This window comes from Somniosus microcephalus, chromosome 20, assembly GCF_052327205.1.
Source record: "Somniosus microcephalus isolate GS21.2 chromosome 20, FLI_Smic_1.0, whole genome shotgun sequence".
NCBI lineage: Eukaryota > Metazoa > Chordata > Chondrichthyes > Squaliformes > Somniosidae > Somniosus > Somniosus microcephalus.
In genome coordinates, this window is record NC_141006.1 from 15,486,836 (window position 1) to 15,509,393 (window position 22,558).

General features: G+C 48.8%; 1 protein-coding gene and 1 pseudogene across 10 annotated transcripts in view; one reads left to right on the forward strand and one right to left on the reverse strand.

Moving 5' to 3' along the window:
* Positions 1–22,558, reverse strand: part of LOC147103064 (adhesion G protein-coupled receptor B2-like) — a 1,231,153-nt gene that overhangs the window by 524,305 nt on the left and 684,290 nt on the right. For all 10 annotated transcript variants that reach the window (XR_015072890.1, XM_085962346.1, XM_085962351.1 and 7 more), the window contains 2 exons: positions 13,343–13,451; positions 9,357–9,503 (listed from right to left, as the gene is read on the reverse strand). Coding sequence is in view for 9 of the 10 variants with exons in the window: in XM_085962346.1 (XP_085818472.1) it covers positions 9,357–9,503; positions 13,343–13,451 (256 nt within the window). In the remaining variant the exon portion in view is untranslated. The remainder of the gene's footprint in view (positions 1–9,356; positions 9,504–13,342; positions 13,452–22,558) is intronic.
* LOC147103065 (uncharacterized) lies at positions 18,024–21,839 on the forward strand (annotated as a pseudogene).

Below are 22,558 nucleotides of genomic sequence, written 5' to 3' on the forward strand. Positions count from 1 at the left end.
ACCTGTTGTACCGTTCTCCGCAGTCTGTGTCTTATTATACACGGACGCAACATCCTCAATCTTCCTACCAAAATGAATCACTTCACACTTCTCTGCGTTAAATTTAATCTGCCATGTGTCTGCCCATTTCACCAGTTGGTCTATGTCCCCCTGAAGTCTAGTACTATCCTACTCACTGGTTACTATATTTCCGAGTTTCATGTCATCTGCAAACTTTGAATTATGCCCTGTATACCCAAGCCCAGGTCATTAATATATATCAAAAATAGCAGTGGTCCTAATACCATCCCTTAGGAGACACCACTGTATACCTCCCTCCAGTCTGAAAAATAATGGTTCACCACTACTCTCTGCTTTCTGTCTGTTAGCTAATTTCGTATTTATGTGGCCACTGCCCCTTTAATCCATGGGCTTAAATTTTGCTCACCAGTTTATTATGTGGTACTTTATCAAGTGTTTTTTGATAGTCCACATATACAACATCAACTGCACTACCCTCATCAACCCTTGCCGTGACTTCATCAAAGAACCCAATCAAGTTAGTCAAACACGATTTGCCTTTAACAAAGCCGTGCTGGCTTTCATTTATCAGCCCATATTTTTCCAAGTGCCAATTAATTTTGTCCTGGATTATTATCTCTAAAAGTATTCCCACCACTGCCATTAGGCTGACTAGCCTGTAGTTGCCAGGTTTATCCCTCTTCCCTTTTTTGAAAAGGGGTGTAACATTTGCAGTCCTCCAGTCCTCTGGTACCACTCCCATATCGAAGGAGTATTGGAAGATTGTGGCCAGAGCCTCCGCAATTTGCATTTGCTTCACTCGGTAACCCAGAATGCATCCCATCCAGACCGAGTGACTTTACCACTTTGAGCCCAGCCAACTCTTTAACTATTTATATTCTATTCAATTTCTCTACTACCTCCTCCTTTGCTGTGACGTTGGCAACATCTTCTTCTTTAGTGAAGACAGATGTAAAGTACTCATTTAACACCTCAGCCATCCCCTCTGCCTCCACAAAATCATCTACTTTTTGGTCCTTAATCAGCCCACCCTTCCTATTTATATGTTTATCGAAGACTTTGGGTTCACTTTTATCTTACCTGCTAATCTATTCTCAAACACTCTCTTTGCCCCTATTATTCCATTTTTCAATTCTCCTCTGTATTCAGTTTGTTTCTCTACTGAATTATGAACCTGACATTTATCATAAGCTTTCCTCTACTGTTTCATTTTAATCTCTATGGCTGGAATTTTTCAGGGTGGTAGCGGGCGTGATTGGTGGTGGGTCGGGTGGGAAAGTTGTTATTTTTGACAGCGGGCCAGGAACCCGCTGTCATCTCGCTCCCACCACCTTTCCCCCAGGCGCTTCTGTCATCGCGGAGCCAACTCGACCGGCAGCAGCTGGGGACCCAATTGAGATGATTATCAGGTAGTTTACAGGCACTTAAGAGCCTTTTTTCACTTACTTTTTAAATTTCCCTGCATGGCCACAGGATTCACGCAGTCTGTCAACCTGAGGCGGGAGTTCAGTGGCCATTGCTCCAGCTGATTACTTGACAGCATGAAATGTAGAGTAAAAGCTCCCACCTGACAGATAATCACTTTCTTCAGGCAGAAGCTGTTGCTCAGTCCATTTCCAGCACAGATTCTGCAGGCTGCTAGTGTTTCCAGAAAAGTCTGTATCAAGTGTTGTAAGAATGTAATGAGTTAATACTGATAAGCTTTTGCAAAACTAAGCTGTTGTGCTAAACGAGCAGTTTTTGCAGGAGTAAGTGTTAAACCGGCAGCTATATCCTGTTATCGATTAAAGCCACTGCGAAGCCTATGTCACAGACAGGCCAAGAGGAACAAAAGGTACTGGAGCATGCTTATCTATGTTGGATAAAATGAGGAAGTTAAAGAGATATCTACGTGCGCTGAGCTCACGAGGTGCAGAATTGCTTGTTAAGCAAAAAAACAATAAAAATCGCAGGTGCACTCCCATTAATTGGACACAATTTCCCAATATGCAGTCCTAGTGGGCAAAGCTCTGCACTGGTAATACACATTTGAAAAATGAGCTTTCCTGTTTGTGGTAAACCACTGTTTGTATTCCACTGTGTACATGCCTGGACATGCCTCGGCTGACTCCTCCCACAAGTCCTAGTATAAAGGTGACTGCTCCCCAGCCCTTTGTATTTCTGGACCGGTCGACCACTCGAGGCAGACCTTCATTCTTTTGTTAATAAAAGCCTTTAGTTACTCTCTTAACTCTCAGTCTTTTATGAGTAATTGATAGCGCATCAATTTTATTAACAACATTTTTATAATGGAGAAGATCCTCACACCAGCATGCCTGGACTTAGATCGTCGGGAGGCGGACTCATCCACCAAGTTTACTCACTGGCTTAAGTGTTTCGAAAAATTCCTGACTGCCTCCGCAGCAATCAAATCGGACGAGGACAAACTGGATGTCCTGACCTCCAAAGTGAACCATCGCGTGTACTCGGTCATCCAAGACGCGACCTCGTACGCGGACACTATCAAGCTCCTCAAGGACCAGTACACGCGCCCAGTGAATGAAGTGTACGCCAGGCACCTTCTGGGGAGTCGTAAACATCAACCTGGGGAATCGACCGTGGAATACCTTCAGGCACTGTCTGTGCTTGGCCGGGCCTGTGGTTGTAAGGATGTAAAGGCCGCCGTGTACACAGAGGAACTTATCCGGGACGCTTTTGTAGCGGGCCACAGATCCAATTACACCCGACAGTGACTGTTGGAGCAGAGTGACCTCGACCTCAACAAGGCCTCTGAACTCGCACTATCATTGGATGCAGCCTACCGGGGCATGGATGCCTACTCCTCTGCACCGTGGACGCCGCGGGGAATGACAGCCTGCGACACGGTAGGACCGCCTCATAGCGCCGTGCCACCCCAGCCACACCCCAGCAATGGCCCAACTACCGCAGCAGTGTCCCAAGGCCAGACAGCAGTGCCCCAAGGCCAGAAATGCTACTTCTGTGGCCAGGCAAAACACCCCAGAGCGCGCTGCCCGGCAAAAAACGCGATCTGCTCAGGCTGCGGGAAGAAGGGACACTACGCTAACGTCTGCAGGGCCAAAGCCACCCCGAACCCCAGCAGCGCCGCGTGTGGGCCATGCGGGCCGCCATCTTGGGCCTCCCCGGCCATGTGCGAACCACCGGTACAGCAGCAATTTTGGACGCCTCCAGCCACATGGGGATCATGGACGCCACCATCTTGGACGACAGCCGGAACGCAGCAGGCCCCCAACACCGCCTCAACTGATACCCGCAGCGACACACCGACCCCTACGCTGGCATCCGTTACACTGGACCAAGCGAGACCGCACCAGCTGGCCAGTTCCACAATGGACATTAAGGTAAATGGCCACGATACAATCTGCCTTTTTGACTCTGGGAGCACGGAGAGCTTCATCCACCCCGACACGGTGCGGCGTTGCTCTCTCCCAGTCCTGCCTGCGCACCAGTGGATTTCTATGGCCTCCGAGTCCCAGTCGGCGGACATCGGCGGCTACTGCGTAGTGACACTCGTAGTAGACGGGACCGTGTACGATCATTTTAAACTTCTGGTCCTGCCCGACCTCTGCGCTGCCGTCCTGCTGGGGTTAGATTTTCAGTGCCACCTTAAAAGTGTTACGATGGCGTACGGTGGACCCCTACCCCCACTCACAGTCCGCAGCCAGCAGCTCCCAAATTGCCCGCCGCGCACCAGGTGCAACCTCTCCACACTCAGAGTCACCCCCCCCCCCCCCACTGTTTGCTAACCTCACCCCCGACTGTAAGCCCATCGCCACAAAGAGCAGGCGATACAGTGCCGGGGACAGGGTTTTCATTAAAACCGAAGTGGAGCGGCTCCTGAAGGAAGGGATTATTGAGGGCAGCACCAGCCCCTGGCGAGCCCAGGTTGTGGTCGTTAAGACCGGCGAGAAGCAGCGCCTGGTCAACGACTACAGCCAGACAATAAATCGCTACACCCTGCTGGACGCCTATCCACTCCCCCGCATAGCTGATATGGTCAACCAGATCGCGCAGTACCGCGTCTTCTCGACCATTGACCTGAAATCAGCGTACCACCAGCTCCCTATCCGCCCTGAGGACCGCCAGTATACTGCCTTTGAGGCAAACGGCCGCCTCTACCACTTCCTTAGGGTTCCCTTTGGCGTCACCAACGGGGTCTCCGTCTTCCAAAGGGAGATGGACCGGATGGTTGATCAAAATGCGTTGCAGGCCACTTTCCCATATCTGGACAATGTGACCATCTGCGGCCGTGACTTGCAGGACCATGACGCAAACCTCGAAAAATTCCTCCGCACCGCCCAACTCCTGAACCTGACATATAACAAGGAGAAGTGCATATTCCGCACAAACCGTCTCGCCATCCTTGGCTGTGTTGTGGAACACGGAGTCATCGGCCCCGACCCCGACTGGATGCGTCCCCTTATGGAACTCCCACTGCCCCACTGCCTCAAGGCCCTGAAGAGGTGCCTAGGGTTTTTCTCCTATTATGCCCAGTGGGTCCCCTACTATGCGGACAAGGCCCGTCCGCTGATCAAGTCCACCTCTTTTCCCTTGACGGCAGAGGCCCGCTTAGCCTTCCACCGTATCAAGGAAGACATTGCCAAAGCCACCATGCACGCAGTGGACGAATCCATTCCCTTCCAGGTGGAAAGCGACGCGTCCGACTTTGCCCTGGCCGCTACCCTCAATCAGGCGGGGAGACCCGTGGCCTTCTTTTCACGAACCCTCCAAGGCCCGGAGACCAGACACTCCGCTGTTGAGAAGGAGGCCCAGGCGATTGTGGAGGCTGTGCGTCATTGGAGGCACTACCTGGCCGGAAAACGATTTACCCTGCTCACTGACCAACGTTCAGTTGCTTTCATGTTTAACAACAAGCAGAGGGGCAAAATCAAAAATGACAAGATCTTGAGGTGGAGAATCGAACTTTCCACCTACAATTACGAGATCTTGTACCGGCCCGGGAAGCTCAATGAACCCCCGGCTGCGCTATCGCGTGGCACCTGCGCCAGCGCGCAGATCGATAGACTGCGGGCCCTCCACAATGACCTCTGCCACCCGGGGGTCACCAGGTTCTTCCACTTCATCAAGGCCCGCAACCTGCCTTACTCTATTGAGGAGGTCAGGACCATGACCAGGAACTGCCAAGTCTGCACTGAGTGCAAACCGCACTTTTATAGACCAGACAGGGCCCACCTGATAAAAGCCACTCACCCCTTCGAGCGCCTGAGCGTTGATTTTAAAGGGCCTCTCCCCTCCTCCGACCGCAATGTGTACTTCCTCAATATTATTGATGAGTACTCCCGTTTCCCGTTCGCCATCCCCTGCCCGGACATGACCAGTGCCACGGTCATTAAATGTCTGAACGACCTCTTCACCCTGTTCGGTTTCCCCAGCTATATCCATAGCGACCGGGGCTCATCGTTTATGAGCGACGAACTCCGTCAGTACCTGCTAACTAGGGGTATTGCCACAAGCAGGACCACCAGTTACAACCCCCGGGGGAACGGACAGGTGGAAAGAGAAAATGCGACAGTTTGGAAGGCCGCCCTGCTGGCCTTAAAGTCTAGGGGCCTTCCAACCTCCCGCTGGCAGGATGTGCTCCCCGATGCGCTCCACTCTATTCGGTCACTGCTCTGCACTGCCACTAACGCCACCCCTCATGAGAAAATGTTTGTCTTCCCAAGGAAGTCCACATCGGGGACATCGCTACCGCCATGGCTGACGTCCCCAGGGCCGGTCCTACTGAGAAGGCACGTGAGGACCCATAAAACGGATCCCCTGGTCGAGCGGGTCGACCTCCTCCACGCCAACCCCCAGTATGCTTACATTGCATACCCGGACGGGCGGGAGGACACAGTCTCCATAAGAGACCTTGCACCCTCGGGGGCCGCAGTAACCCACTACTCACTACCACCCCCCCCACGATCCGATATCCAGCCCCAGCAGACGGCAGGCCTGGGCCCCGCGACCCGCTCGACATCTACGAGGACGACACGCCTGTGCCACAGCCCACGCAGGACTCGACGCCGGAAGCTCCACTACCCCTGCCGTCGCCACGCCGATCACAGCAGCAGACAAGACCTCCGGCGAGACTCCAATACACTAACTTTTAATACACTTCACCCCACCGGACTCAATTTTAAACAAGGGGTGAATGTGGTAAACCACTGTTTGTATTCCACTGTGTACATGCCTGGACATGCCTCGGCTGACTCCTCCCACAAGTCCTAGTATAAAGGTGACTGCTCCCCAGCCCTTTATATTTCTGGACCGGTCGACCACTCGAGGCAAACCTTCATTCTTTTGTTAATAAAAGCCTTTAGTTACTCTCTTAACTCTCAGTCTTTTATGAGTAATTGATAGCGCATCACTGTTTAAATGGGTTTATGTTCCTTCTCCCTCCTTTGATCATAAGTCTCAGTCGTGCCATTTTCTTGATGTTGATAACTCTAGTTGGGTACATAGCCCTAGGCTGCTTCTTGAGATAATCATTTGGAAGAAAAAGATAGCTTCATGGTTCCTTCAGAGCACTTGATGGCTTCTCTCAGGTTCCCTATTTTGCAATTATAATAAATATGAGAATGTGCATAGAAAGTGAATGGCCACGGGTCAGTGCACTGTCAATGCACCTTTGGGAGTTGTGTTTGAATCCAGCCCAGGCTAATGGGCTGGCTGTTCTGTCTGCTGGCTGGAACATTCAAGATGGTTTTGGAGTACTGTAGTTTCAACCCAATCACTAATGGTGCACGGTCGCCGCATAAAATATTGCATAATTTGGACAAATTCACATGTAGATAGTAAGTTGTGCAGTCGGGTTTATGGCTCAGGAAAATACTTAAGTGGAAAAATGGTGCAGCATAATTCATGTGCACCAACTGGAGTTTCTGGGCAGCCTAATCAACATTCTTACATGCTTTCATCCCACTAAAAGCCTCATCTGTAATTGTTTGGTTCATGCACGTTTCTTCACCCCCATTATGATCTGCATAGTGACACCTGGATTTGACAATATGTCGTTCTCACTTTTTGAATTCTTTTTAAATGAGAAGACAGACCATACACCAGCGAGATTAATGACAGGAGAGGAGTGCAAAACCTCTGTCCTCTTCCTCCCTACGAGGAGGGAGGCCACAGAGAGAGTCAGAGACGGGGAAGTAGGATAGCAGGTGGCAGCTGCAGCTTCATCATAGCATTCTGCTTCTCTTTATCTCATCCTGTGGCACCGTCCATTAACTGTCAGCAAACTGTGTCATGAAATCTTTACATCAGTCCTTCCATTGAAAGTGAACACTACTCCTCAGCAACCCACTGTAACCTCTCCTTTTTCTGCTCCAGATGTTTCTGAGGAAGAAGAAGTACCAGGCCCTTCTGCTTCCATCCTTTCCAGCACTTCACTGCAGACACTGTCAATCTCCCTTCCTCCCAAACACCATGCCAGAAGCATCCATCCATGAAGGGGGACATTAGAGAATGAGATAGAGAGGACTACACTGACTGAAGTATGTAGCACAAGTGGGCAGGAGCGGCTCGAGTTGAAACCTGAGTAGATGTTGCTGACTGGAAGGTTGGCCCTTGAAGAGTTTGGGGACCCAGATCTCATGGATCCTGATTTAAAAGAAGGATTGTTCCAGAGCACCAAATCTATGTGTGGGCAATGGGGATGTCGCAAAGTACTTTACAGCCAACAGATTATTTTGAAATTTAGTTAGAGTTGTTACATAGGCAAAAATGGCAGCCAATTTACACATAGCAAATTCCCACAAACAGCAAATGAATGAATGACCAGATAATCTGTTCTTGCTGACAATCACTATGATATAACTACAGCAGGAACTATATCATGCTTGTACTCACTAGCTACAACACTGATGTGTGACACGCAATAACATTATTATATATGTATGTGTGTACCTTAGCACTAAAGTGAGAACTCACAGAAGGCATACTCTCAACTGATTCTAATGGAGTCATAGAGTCATACGGCACAGAAGGAGGCCATTCGGCCCATTGAGTCCGTGCCGGCTCGCTGTAGAGCAATCCAGTCAGTCCCATTCCCCTGCTCTATTCCCGTAGCCTTGCAAGTATATTTCCCTCAAGTGCCTATCCAGTCTCCCATTGAATGTCTCCGCATCCACCACTTCCGTCGGCAGCAAATTCCAGGTTCTAATTTATCCTTATGTGGATTGGTGTCAAATTTTTTGTCTTAAAATACTCCTGTGAAGCACCTTGGGATGTTTTACTATGTTAAAGGCGCTATATAAATACAAGTTGTTGTTGTCCTCACCACTCACTGCATAAAAAGGTTTGCCCTCACGTTCCCCTTGTATCTCTTGCCCAAAACCTTAAATCTGTGTTCCCTAGTCCTTGTACCATCAACTAGTGGGAACAGCCTTTCCCCGTTTAGCCTATCCAAACCCGTCATATTCTTGTACACCTCTATCAAATCATCCCTCAACTTCCTTTGCTCTAATGAAAATAAAGCCAGCTTCTCCAACCTGTCCTTGTAGCTAAGATCCCCCATCCCTGGAACCATTCTGGTAAATCTCCTCTGCACCCTCTCAAGGGCCTTCACATCCTTCCTAAAGTGTGGTGACCAGAACTGGATGCAATACTCTAGTTGTGGCCTAACCAGCGCTTTATAAAGATTCAGCATAACTTCTCTACTTTTGTACTCAATACTTCTATTTATGAAGCCCAAAATCCCATATGCTTCGCTAACCACTCTCTCAATATGTCTCGCCACCTTCAGGGACCTATGCACATTAACTCCCAGGTCCCTCTGTCGCTGCACACTCTTCAAAACTCTGCCATTAAGTATATATTGCCTCTCCCTGTTCCTTCTGCCAAAATGCATCACTTCACACTTCTCTGTATTAAATTCCATCTGCCACTTGTCTGCCCATTCTGCTAGCCTTTCTATGTCCTGTTGCAGTTGATTGGTATCATCCTCACTGTTTGCCACATCCCCAAGTTTGGTGTCATCGGCAAATTTGTATTCCAATATCCAGGTCATTTATGTATATCAAAAAAAGCAGTGGCCCCAGCACTGGCCCTTGGGGAACACCACTGTTTACCATCCTCCAGTCTGAAAAGCAGCCATTTACCACATCACAGGACAATGCCTCTGACACTAATATTTCTCTACAGGTTAATGAGGAAGAAGTCTCAGGAAACAGATTGAATAATTAAAGGATGAAAGGTCTCAACTTATTCACGTGCCTATGGAGTTCTGAGAGGCAGGGACGAGGCTAGGCTCATCAGCCCACGGCAATACAGTAACAACTATATTAGTTAGCAACAGTATGAATTGCAGGTACCTGAAGAAGAAAGCATGAAAACTTCTTTAGGAATATAAAGCTTGTCCTCTGAGTTTCTGGCCCAATCTTTCATTCCTCTCCTGCCTTTCATCGGGAAGCTGATATCACTCGAGACAGCGGAGACAGGCTCTCGTTGAATACTAGTCACTAAAAAGGGGAAAAAATTACTGCTCCAATCACATTTGTTGCTTATATTATTCAGCATCACAGATCCCATTTACACAATATGGCCTAGAAATTCGGTGGGCTGCGCCACCAGTTAGCGCCCAAAGAGGGCACTTAGTGGGTTTAGCGCCACTGGCCATGCCTCCCGCTAAATTTAGCGGGGCGCTAATGGCGGCGTTAGCCTGTAGCGCTGCGCCACCACCGATGATGTCATCGGTGTGCGCAGCGCCCCGCTACCGCCCCGATCACGATATTTGGTAGTGCCCCCCGCTGTAACGCCGGTCGCAATTTGCGACCGGTTCAAGGGGGCCTACCTGCGGCAGTAGAGGCGCAAATTAAAGGAGAGGTGCGGGGCGGCCATTTCTGTTGTTGGCCGCCTGCCAGCACCTCTCTGTGCTGCCGTCCCCGGCCTCCTGAGCCGCCCCCCCCCCCACCCCGGGTAGTGCCGGCTGTGTCCCAAGAGCCCGGCACTTCTCCTCGGTGCCGGGCTCTTTTGCCGGCACTCGCGATCGCCGTTCGCGCTGCAGCAGGCCCCTCCCCTTTAAGAAGGGGAGGAAGGCCTGCAGTTCCACAGCGCGCCGTGCTGCAGCGTGTGGCGCTGCGGCACGTTGCTCTGCGATTTTCAGTTGCAGCACCCCAAGAGGGATGTGGGGCGCCTCGAGCAGCGCCCTGCTTCTATTTGGGGCGCTCAAACTGAATATCCGGCTGGCGCTCGCGGCTCCTTCCGGGGCGGTACTTCCGGCGCCCAGGCGAGACTGACGCCCCAAACGGGGCGCCACCGAATTTTTAGCCCTATAAGTTTAAACTTATCAATTAATGAGTGTCTGTGTTGCCTCCACTGATGGCTCAGCATGTAATCCCCTGGAGACGCAAAGGCACCCAAATTTGCCCCTAGCATTTTCAGAAGAGAAAGGAGAAAACTGAGTAAATCAAACCTAAAATTAATTAAAAGCAAAGGAAGAAAAGTGTCTGGAGGTGTGGGAGGGTGGGGAATGACGGTTTCCCTTAAAGCAGATATCAGTGGGTGAACTGATCACAGTGTGGGAGAGTGGTACAATCTCATCCATAGACAGGTCTGAGTAAGTGAACTGATCAGAGGGTGGGAGAGTGGTACAATCTCATCCATAGACAGTTATCAGTGGGTGAACTGATCAGTGTGGGAGAGTGGTACAATCTCATCCATAGACAGGTATCGGTGGGTGAACTGATCAGTGTGGGAGAGTGGTACAATCTCATCCATAGACAGTTATCAGTGGGTGAACAGGTCAGGGTGGGAGAGTGGTACAATCTCATCCATAGACAGGTATCAGTGGGTGAACTGATCAGTGTGGGAGAGTGGTACAATCTCATCCATAGACAGGTATCAGTGGGTGAACTGATCAGTGTGGGAGAGTGGTACAATCTCATCCATAGACAGTTATCAGTGGGTGAACAGGTCAGGGTGGGAGAGTGGTACAATCTCATCCATAGACAGGTATCAGTGGGTGAACTGATCAGTGTGGGAGAGTGGTACAATCTCATCCATAGACAGTTATCAGTGGGTGAACAGGTCAGGGTGGGAGAGTGGTACAATCTCATCTATAGACAGGTATCAGTGGGTGAACAGGTCAGGGTGGGAGAGTGGTACAATCTCATCCATAGACAGGTATCAGTGGGTGAACTGAACAAGGTGGGATAGTGGTACAATCTCATCCATAGACAGGTGTCAGTGGGTGAACTGAACAGGGTGGGAGAGTGGTACAATCTCATCCATAGACAGGTGTCAGTGGGTGAACTGAACAGGGTGGGAGAGTGGTACAATCTCATCCATAGACAGGTATCAGTGGGTGAACTGATCAGCGTGGGAGAGTGGTACAATCTCATCCATAGACAGGTATCATTGGGTGAACTGATCAGCGTGGGAGAGTGGTACAATCTCATCCATAGACAGGTATCAGTGGGTGAACTGATCAGGGTGGGAGAGTGGTACAATCTCATCCATAGACAGTTATCAGTGGGTGAACTGATCAGAGGGTGGGAGAGTGGTACAATCTCATCCATAGACAGGTATCAGTGGGTGAACTGAACAGGGTGGGAGAGTGGTACAATCTCATCCATAGACAGGTATCAGTGGGTGAACTGATCAGGGTGGGAGAGTGGTACAATCTCATCCATAGACAGGTGTCAGTGGGTGAACTGAACAGGGTGGGAGAGTGGTACAATCTCATCCATAGACAGGTATCAGTGGGTGAACAGGTCAGGGTGGGAGAGTGGTACAATCTCATCCATAGACAGTTATCAGTGGGTGAACTGATCAGAGGGTGGGAGAGTGGTACAATCTCATCCATAGACAGGTATCAGTGGGTGAACTGAACAGGGTGGGAGAGTGGTACAATCTCATCCATAGACAGGTATCAGTGGGTGAACTGAACAGGGTGGGAGAGTGGTACAATCTCATCCATAGACAGGTATCAGTGGGTGAACTGATCAGTGTGGGAGAGTGGTACAATCTCATCCATAGACAGTTATCAGTGGCTGAACTGAACAGGGTGGGAGAGTGGTACAATCTCATCCATAGACAGGTGTCAGTGGGTGAACTGAACAGGGTGGGAGAGTGGTACAATCTCATCCATAGACAGGTGTCAGTGGGTGAACTGAACAGGGTGGGAGAGTGGTACAATCTCATCCATAGACAGGTGTCAGTGGGTGAACTGAACAGGGTGGGAGAGTGGTACAATCTCATCCATAGACAGTTATCAGTGGCTGAACTGAACAGGGTGGGAGAGTGGTACAATCTCATCCATAGACAGGTATCAGTGGGTGAACTGAACAGGGTGGGAGAGTGGTACAATCTCATCCATAGACAGGTATCAGTGGGTGAACTGATCAGTGTGGGAGAGTGGTACAATCTCATCCATAGACAGGTGTCAGTGGGTGAACTGAACAGGGTGGGAGAGTGGTACAATCTCATCCATAGACAGGTATCAGTGGGTGAACTGAACAGGGTGGGAGAGTGGTACAATCTCATCCATAGACAGGTGTCAGTGGGTGAACTGAACAGGGTGGGAGAGTGGTACAATCTCATCCATAGACAGGTATCAGTGGCTGAACTGAACAGGGTGGGAGAGTGGTACAATCTCATCCATAGACAGGTATCAGTGGGTGAACTGATCAGTGTGGGAGAGTGGTACAATCTCATCCATAGACAGGTGTCAGTGGGTGAACTGAACAGGGTGGGAGAGTGGTACAATCTCATCCATAGACAGGTGTCAGTGGGTGAACTGAACAGGGTGGGAGAGTGGTAAAATCTCATCCATAGACAGGTGTCAGTGGGTGAACTGAACAGGGTGGGAGAGTGGTACAATCTCATCCATAGACAGTTATCAGTGGCTGAACTGAACAGGGTGGGAGAGTGGTACAATCTCATCCATAGACAGGTATCAGTGGGTGAACAGGTCAGGGTGGGAGAGTGGTACAATCTCATCCATAGACAGGTGTCAGTGGGTGAACTGATCAGTGTGGGAGAGTGGTACAATCTCATCCATAGACAGGTGTCAGTGGGTGAACTGATCAGGGTGGGAGAGTGGTACAATCTCATCCATAGACAGGTGTCAGTGGGTGAACTGAACAGGGTGGGAGAGTGGTACAATCTCATCCATAGACAGGTGTCAGTGGGTGAACTGAACAGGGTGGGAGAGTGGTACAATCTCATCCATAGACAGGTACTGGAGAGTATCTATTTATTTTGTCCCACAAGAATCACAGTGGTCTGAAAGTTACATTGACATTCCAAGTTATTTCAATGCCTCAGAAAAACAATCCCTAACTACTTCTGAACTTACCAAGATTATCGGTCACTATGAGGGTACTCTGAAACACCTTCAGCCCATGACCCACAATATGGATGAAATCTTCAACCACCTGCATCAAGTAAACTGAGCCAGGTGCAACCTGTGTGGAAAAAATCACTGTTATTTCATTATCAGTATTACAGCGAAAACTCTCCCACTGAGCAAAGCATTATTCCAACTGCAGCAGTCGATCTAGTGTAATTTATTATTCACAGGGCATGGAAGTTCAGGGAGTTGTAATCAAGGACTAGCAGTTTGTCTGAAATGCAGAATTTTGGTTAACATTTTGAGTTAAGTAAATTCATTACCGACAGTGCACTGTAGCATTTACATTAAATATTGGCCCAGAAATTCGGGTCAGAGGCTTCCCGCAGGTGCAAGCCTACGACCTGCACTAACCTCCTGCGCCGGCCGTTGTGCTGTGGGCCCGCATGGGATTCCGATCCTGGGCCTGCTCCAACTGCAGTGCTTGCGTATCCCAGGGGCGCAGTTAGTTCGAAGCGTCCCCTGGGATCACGTGGGCCATGGAGAGCCAATGGTAGCAGGGAATCTGTATTCATAGATTTGACAGGAAGACCTGTCAAATCTATGAATACAATTCAGCCCCAAAACATCACTAAAACTTCAAATAACTTTTAAAAAAATCACATTTTTAAAATTACTATAAATTACATAAAATAACTATTTTAAACAATAATTTAAATTTTTGAAAAAATTAATTACAGTTTCTAATGGGGCTAAAAATAAACTTACCTTTCTTTAAAGTATTTAAAAATAATAAACCTGTGGAAAAAATGTTTTAATTTTACTTAATTCACCACCTTGTTAAAAGCAGGCCTTATAACTGCTATTTATAAACGTAGTTGCTGGAGACTTACACTCCCGGAAAAACCTGGGAAAAAAATGGAAGTTCCAGGCGTACGCGCTGCCGCTCCGGCGCACGCGTTCGACCAGTGAACCCCTTCCTTTAAGGGAACGGAAGTTCCGGTTTCCCGCGCATGCGCAGTGCATGCACAAAACCAGCTCTTTCGTTGGGCCTACGCGTGAATACCCCGTACGTACTCACCCGTGGGGACCTGAAGTTCAGGCCCATTAATGAGTTGTCAATAAATTAAGAGCATAATAAAAATGTACATAAATGTTACCTTCTGTTCTAATGGAATTGCATGCAACTCCATGGGGACTCAGAAGCATCAACCCTGTGCTAGCTGACCTACCGGTCCAGCAGCAGTTCAAATTTAAAATTCTCATCCTTGTGTTACAATCCCTCCATGGCCTTGCCCCTCCCTATGTCAGTAACCTACTCCTGCCCTACTATCTTCAGTGGACTCTGCCTTCCTCCAATTCTGGCCTCTTGTGCAACCCAGATTTCCTATCAGCGGCCATGCCTTCAGCTGTCTAGGCCTCAAGCTCTGGAATTCCCTCCCTAAACTTCTCCACCTCTCTCTCATCCTTTAAGATGCTCCTTAAAATCCACCTCTTTGACCAAGCTGTCCTAATATCTCATTATGTGGCTCCGAGTAAAATGTTGTCTTATTACGCTCCTCTGAAGCACCTTGCGACATTTTACCACATTAAAGATGCTATATAAATGCAAGTTGTTGTTGCTATAGGACAGAGGCTTGGGGGAATCTGTGAAAGCTCAGGAGGGGGATCAATAACAGCTTGAGGGGCTCAAGAGAAAACTCACGAGGATGATGCAGCTCAGAGGGTATTGGAGACGTTACAGTGGGGGTCAGAGTCAGCTCAATGTCAGGAATAAACTTGACAATTATCTGTACAACACAACTCGGTAAACAGTGAAGAAGAAAGGACTTGTGTATATATGTATATATATATAGATAGATATATATATATATAGTGCCTTATCACTTCTTCAGGACATCCCAAAGCACTTCACAACGTATGAAGTGCATATGAAGTGTAGTCACTGTTGTTATGTAAGGAAATATGGCAGCCAATTTGTGCACAGTGTGGGAACAAGGGTTCACACTACTTGGGTACCAGCACATGATGAGTTAAAAGTTAAAACAGTTTTCTGCTGAGCATGGGTTCTAAATTGCATAAGAGGAGTTCAAAACAAAGGATATCTTCACAGGAAAGAAGACAGTGGAAGGTGTGAGAGACATTCAGCCATATCTGTTATAGTCTGGGATGTGTCAACTTGATCACCTGTGTGCCATCATAGTAATAAAATGGATGGGAAGAGTTTTATTGCAGCAATAAAATACTTAGAAGAGTTGAATACCTGGTTGTTTAGTTTGTTATTATTCTATTGGCATTTGTATGTATCTTTGATGTACCATGATTTATTGATAGTATGCATGGAATGTAGTGATCCAAGGTAAAGAATGGTGTAAGAAATGCAAGGGAACACTGTTTAGCAGCTCACACTGGAATCGTGGATAGCGTGATGTCTCAGGATTTCCCATACTGGTTTTGTGTAGTATGAAAAGACTTGTGCACTCATACTGGTTGTGGATAGTAAATACCTGATCCTGCATTACTGCAACTGAGTGTGTGTGTAATCTGGTGTTTAAAGTAACGAAACAAAAACAAGAAAGCAGCCAACACAGTGCAAGTTCCCACAGGAATGAGATCATTTGTTTTTGCAGGTACTAGTTGATAGATAAATATTAGACAGGACACCAGGAGAATGCTGCTGCTCTTCTTCAAATAGTGTGATCTTTTACATCCCCTAAACAGACAGATGGTCCTCGGTTTAATATCTCATTTGAAAATCAGCAGGCCCGATATTAATGTGAAATGCGGTGGAGAGTGGGCGAAACCCAAACGTAAAGGCAGCAGGTCAGATTCTCAGATTTCAACTTGATTGCGTCAATAAATTTTGACTTCTGGGTTTTGCGTCTCCAAGCTGCGCAGCGGGCGTGATGCGCACCCGCATGACATGATCGCTAGTCCACTATTTAAAGGGCCAGTGCAGGAAAGGAATTTGGAGCAGCCAGGTAATGTTTAAGGTGAAATAAAAACAGAAAATGCTGGAAGTACTCAGCAGGTCAGGCAGCATCTGTGAAGAGTGAAACAGAGTTAACGTTTCAGGTCAATGACCTTTCGTCAGGTGTTCAAGGTGGCTGCACAGAGAACAAGGACAACACCTAGAGTTAATACAATAGCAAAATACTGCGGATGCTGGAAATACGAAATAACAACAGAAGACGCTGGAAAAACTCAGCAGGCCAGGCAACATCCGTGGAGAGAGAAATAGTCAACATTTCAGGTCGAAACCCTTCGTCGGGACTGAGAAAAAAAGGCAGGAAATGAAACAGATTAAAAGGCAGTTTGGGGGCTGGGAAATGGGGGAGGGGATGAAAGAAGAGACATTAAGAGATATTCAAGGTGAGACGAGATGGTAATAGGACAGGTAAAGAAACAAACAATGGCTCTAGATGAAGTGTGAAATGCGCTGGCAGAGTGAAAGACAGCTGCCATGTGGGAGAGACGAAAAAAGGCTTTGCCTCCAATTTCCACCCTTCCCTCACCTTCACATGCTCCATCTCCGACTCTTCCCTTCCCTTCCTTGACTTCTCCGTCTCCATCTCTGGGGATAGGTTATTGACAAACATTCACTACAAGCCCACTGACTCCCACAGCTACCTGGACTACACTTCCTCCCACCCCGCCTCTTGTAAGGACTCTATTCCATTTTCCCAGTTTCGCTGTCTCTGCCGCATCTGCTCCGACAATGCCACCTTCCACACCAGTGCTTCCGAAATGTCTTCCTTTTTCCTCAACCGAGGATTCCCCTCTACCATGGTTGACACGGCCCTCGACCGGGTCCGTTCTATCTCCCGCACTTCTGCCCTCACCCCTGCCCCTCCCTCCCGGAACCACGATAGGGTTCCCCTTGTCCTCACCTTTCACCCCAGCAGCCTCCACATTCAACGGATCATTCTCCGCCATTTCCGCCACCTCCAATGTGATCCCACCACCAAATGCATCTTCCCCTCCCCGTTCAGCATTCCGTAGGGACCGCTCCCTCCGAGACACCCTAGTCCACCCCTCTATCACTCCCAGCACCCCTTCCCCTTCACCCGGCACCTTCTCGTGCAAGCGCAGGAGATGCAACACATATACCTCCCCTCTTCCCACTGTCCAGGGCCCCAAACACCCCTTCCAGGTGAAACAGCGATTTACTTGTACTTCTTGTAATCTAGTACTGTATACTGTATTCACTGCTCACGATGTGGTCTCCTCTACATTGGGGAGACCAAATGCAGATTGGGTGACCGCTTTGCGGAACACATCCGTTCAGTCCGTAAGGGTGACCCCGAGCTTCCGGTCGCCTGTCATTTCAATTCACCGTTTCATTCCCACTCAGACCTCACCGTCTGCGGCCTCTTGCATTGTTCCACGGAAGCTCAGCATAAGCTCGAGGAGCAGCACCTCATCTTCCGATTAGGTACTTTACAGCCTTCCGGACTCAATATCGAGTTCAACAATTTCAGATCATAACCTCGGCCCCTATTATATTTTCATATTTTTTATCCACACTTTTGGTTTGTGCCTTTTCCTTTTTTCTCTCTCTCCACGGATGTTGCCTGGCCTGCTGAGTTTTTCCAGCATCTTCTGTTGTTACCTAGAGCTAATGATGTTTTCCTGGAATTACTGCTGGGCGCAGTCAGGAACAGGAGGCACATACTTTTCCCCAGCAATGGGAGGAAGAAACCTACTGTGGTTGGAGGTAGCGGAGGAGGTGAGCAGCAGGAGCATTGTGCAAAAAGCAGATTAATGATCTAACCAGGTCAGGAAAAGTGAGTATAGTTGCTGATTCAGCTACATCCTGTGATGTATAACACCCACCCCCGCCCCCCACCATCTTGCCAAGCGTACTTCATGATATCACTCCTCACACTTACTTAAGTTTCAGCAGCACCCATCCTTCACTTTCTATGCACTTCCTCACCTCCCAATGTATCCAACTGCCGCTGCCACTCACCCCAATCCTTATGCAATGTGATACACCTGTCTGATAGTCACCCTCACCGAATGCACTGCATTCATGGGGTGACTATGTGATCTTCACTCACCCTTTGTAGGAGAAGTGAGCGCAAAATGTAAGGGAGAGGGAGAGGACTGGAGATGGACTGCCACAAATAGTTCAGCTCACAGAGATAAAGGAGGAGGCCATGGAGATGTGACACATCTGTGTACCTCTCAAACAGAGATGGAGAGACAGGGAAATCTCAGATAGCTGGTGACAGAATTACAAATATCTCTGACACACATACTGGCTTTATTGAATCTATGACTGAACTATGAGACGACTGAGGGGGAGAAATTTGTGTTCGCCAGCAAAGTTGCTTAACAGCCGCTGAAAATAGCCACATGCTAATGGAGCACAATTCGTCTGGGGGGCTTGGAGATTAGTGGCGCAGCGCTTGTCTTCCATGCAACGCCATCCTGATGGCGTTGCTGGATGCATCCAAGACAAAGTTCCTGTCCAGGTGTGGCCTTGCAGCTTTGCACAGCCTCTTGAATTGAGGCTGTGGAGCACGCAAGGAATTGTGGGCAATGAAGAGGTCTGAGAATTAAAATGAAGTGAAACACTGCAGTTTTCAACCCCTTCCACCTTTTAAAAAATATTTAACACTAAAAAGAAGTCTCAAATGTGAATATTCAGCTCTTAAAGCTGAATTACCTTCCTAACCTCAACAAATGGGAGAACTGCCTCAGCACTAACACAAATGGCTCAGCAAGGCAGGGACGGAGCACCTAGGGTCTCGCACGCAGCACTCCAGCTTTGTGCAGGAGGTCACAACACTGGAAGAGAGGCCCTCTACCCACAGGGGCCAGGAGGCCCTCCAGAAAGAAGGATGTGGGAATACATCACCGAGGCCTTCCCTGCCAGCAGTGTCACCGCCACCAGCTGGCTCCAGTGCCCAAAGAAGCTTCATGACCTCTGACCACTGGTCAAGGTCAGTGAATGCATCTTCAAAACCATCTCCTACCAAATGCACCACTAGTGTCACACGCTGCTCAATCCAAGACCCCCAATCACTCACCTACCAACAATCTGCACCAATTACGAGGCACATCCCCCATTCCTAGCTTCACCTCACGCCCTTGGAGGCGACGTTGCAGGTCATTCTTGGCAGGGGCATGGCTGAGCCCTTGGCCAGCGGCGGGGCTGAAAGGATACAAGATGCTGGTATCCTCATACTTTATCCTCCTTCTGGCATGCACCTCATGCTTTTCTGCCCTCCCGTCACCACAACTCCACCCTTGTGCCTTCCTCATTTCACACACCCAAGAAATACAGCCTGCCCAGCCAGTGGTTGACCAAGAAGAGGGAGAGGAGAGTGAAGAAGAACAAGAACAGAAGAAGATTGATTTGACACTCCCAGCCACCAGCTCCTTAAGGTCAACCAGCAAGGACATCTGCAGTGTCCTCCACTGAAAGTCAGCAGCCTTCCACCAGCCATGCTGCAGCCACTGGGGTAGCACTGTGTGACATCAGTAGGATCGGCAAAGGCACACACAAGACAGTCACTAAGAGAATAAGAGGTGATCAGTTGATTTCTTGATGTCACATTGGATGGATAGACGTATATAGGTGGATTGGAAAGTTTGCTTTGTGGTGGCTTTTATTTCAGCATCGTGGCCAAGAGCATGTTGTGGTGGTCAGTAACAGATGGTGTAGGACTAATATAGAAAGTGGAATTGGGGTTGTGGTCACTGGGACCAGAGGCGGATGATTCTATCCTGGATACCCCGGCCATAAAGGGGCTGTCTGGAATGCATCCTTCCATCGTCTACGGCTTCCTCCTCTTCTGTTTCCTCCTCTGCGGCTTCCTCCTCTTCCGTGTCTTCCTCTTCTCACTGCAAGTGGGTGCTGTAAATGTGAAATGACAGCATAAAATGCTGGAAATACTCAGCTCATCTGGCAGCATCTTGAACTGAGACGTGAACTCTGTTTTCCTCTCCACGGATGTTGCGTGACCTGCTGAGTATTCGCAAAGGCCTTCAATTACTATCTGATCCCTTGCAAGCATCCAGCAGCACTCCCTACACACTTAAAAAAAACTTTTCACATCTATGGCAGCAAGCCACCACTTCAATAAAAGCAAAAAAAAAGTCCAAAACCTAACATTCAAACTTACCTAATGATGTGTGTGTCCCTTTAAGAGGTGTAGACATTGCCACTGTCAGCCTGTTTGCACGCCACGTTAACCTGGCATGTTTAGGACCCAGCACCAGGGCCGAAGTTCACGTTGGTGACGTTAAGTCAGGGTTGCACGCTAATTGACTTTACACCACCATTTTTTCTTTCAGGGTGCTACCAGTTACCAGCAGCACAAAGGGTGACACGAATATGGCAGCCGCCGTGTGACCAGCCACCAGCTAGCGAAAGAGCGCCGGCCACCATTTTATCACCATTTCATGGTGCTACTGAGTGGCGGTAAGTAGATGAATTTCTAACCCTGAGTATACTGATTGTCAAGATCGTTACTTTGCCACGACTAATACATATCCCTTACTTTTGTCTTCCAGGGCCTTCAAGTGTACAGCAAGTGTGGCTAGAAATGCATGAGGACAATTTCTCAGAGGTCCTCATTCCTTATAAGGATGCACTGTCTCAGGACATACAGCCATGCACCAGTGCAAATACTCACACTTTGCTGGGTCCTGTTAGATAGATAGTTAATTGGGTCTTCACTGGTGATTCACAATTCACAACTGAATATGAGCAGACAATGGTGGTAGGGACAGCTGTGGAGAGTCCGCGTCAGGGGGCGCAATCCTCTCCAAGCTCTGCTCAGCTGCACACAGATGCTGAACCCCGGGGGCCATCGTTGAGAAGGAGAATGATAGAGGTGCATCAGCAACTTTGCGAGGTACTGACAGATGTGGAATACACACTCTCCACAATAGCAGAGAGAATGGAGGAGTCCAACTCCAACACTAATGGATTGGTGCCACAGGTAATTGCGAGAATGTCTGCCATGGAGAGAGTGGCCACCTCAATGGAGCTTCAAGCACAGCTCTCAAATGTGTCTATGCAGGCCATGACAAAGGCTGTGTAGACTTTGGATGTCAACATGTCTGCCGCCTGAAAGAGGATGACAGATATCTTATCCGTGGCCTTACAACGCATCACTGATCTTCACCAAGCTAGTGTGCAGCAGAGTGGTAGGAGTGGTGTGACGTTAGCCCAGGAAAGGGATGTGGAAGTGGGAACTCCACTCAAAGCGCTTGCACTTCTCACCCGTCGCCGCCCCCCCGGCCCCCACCCTGATCAGTATCCGGCATGCTGTCGCGTCTTCCAGTGGATGAGTCTGCCCCTGCACAGATGCAGATGAAGCAGTCTTTCGCAGGGCCCCCAGGGGCTCCAAAACCCAAAGGACGTCGGCAAAGAACATCTCAGCAGTCAGGGCAGGGATCTGAGCAGCCTGCCTCTTCCTCTGCTGAAGCCACACAAGATGCAGCACATAGTAGCGGTAGGAAGCCTAAGTTAAATAAATTGTAATTCACCAAGGGTATACATGACGGGACCCATTCTGCGATGTGCAGTGGGTGTATGCGTCGTTGAAGGACTGTTTATTGCAAGCTGGTGGGGCGGGGGGTGGCGCTGGGGTTGGGGGTCGGGGGTTGGTGCTGGTGGTGGCTTTTATTTGTTATTTGTTCCAGTCGGAATAATTAACTAAAGCTTCTAGCTACGATGGCATCCCTGAGAGAAATATATGCGGCTAGTCTGGCGATGGGTGCCCCATCTTCATATTCCTCCTCCTTCTCTTCTTCAATGTTCTCCTCATCCTAAGATGCCTGATAAGCGCCTTTGTCCTCCTCCACCTGTAATCCTCTCTGCCGTGCAATGTTGTGCAGGACGCAGCACACAACTATCATTCTGGACACCTCGCTGGTGAAGACTAAAGGGCGCCTCCAGAACTATCTAGGCACCTGAAGCACACCTTCAACATGCCAATGGCTTGTTCTACGACACACCTGGTAGTCATGTGGCTCTGGTTGTAGTGCTCCTGCGCCTCATTGGTGAAGTTCCTCGCAGGCGTCATGAGCCAAGCATGAAGGGGGTATCCCTTGTATCATATGAGCCAGCCCTTAAATCTGCTTCCTGAAAAGACCTGGAATGTTGGACTGCTGCAGTATGAAGACATCATGTCAGCTCCCAGGGAATCTGGCGCACACGGGCATGAACCTCTTCTGTGGTTACACACCGGCTGTGCATTG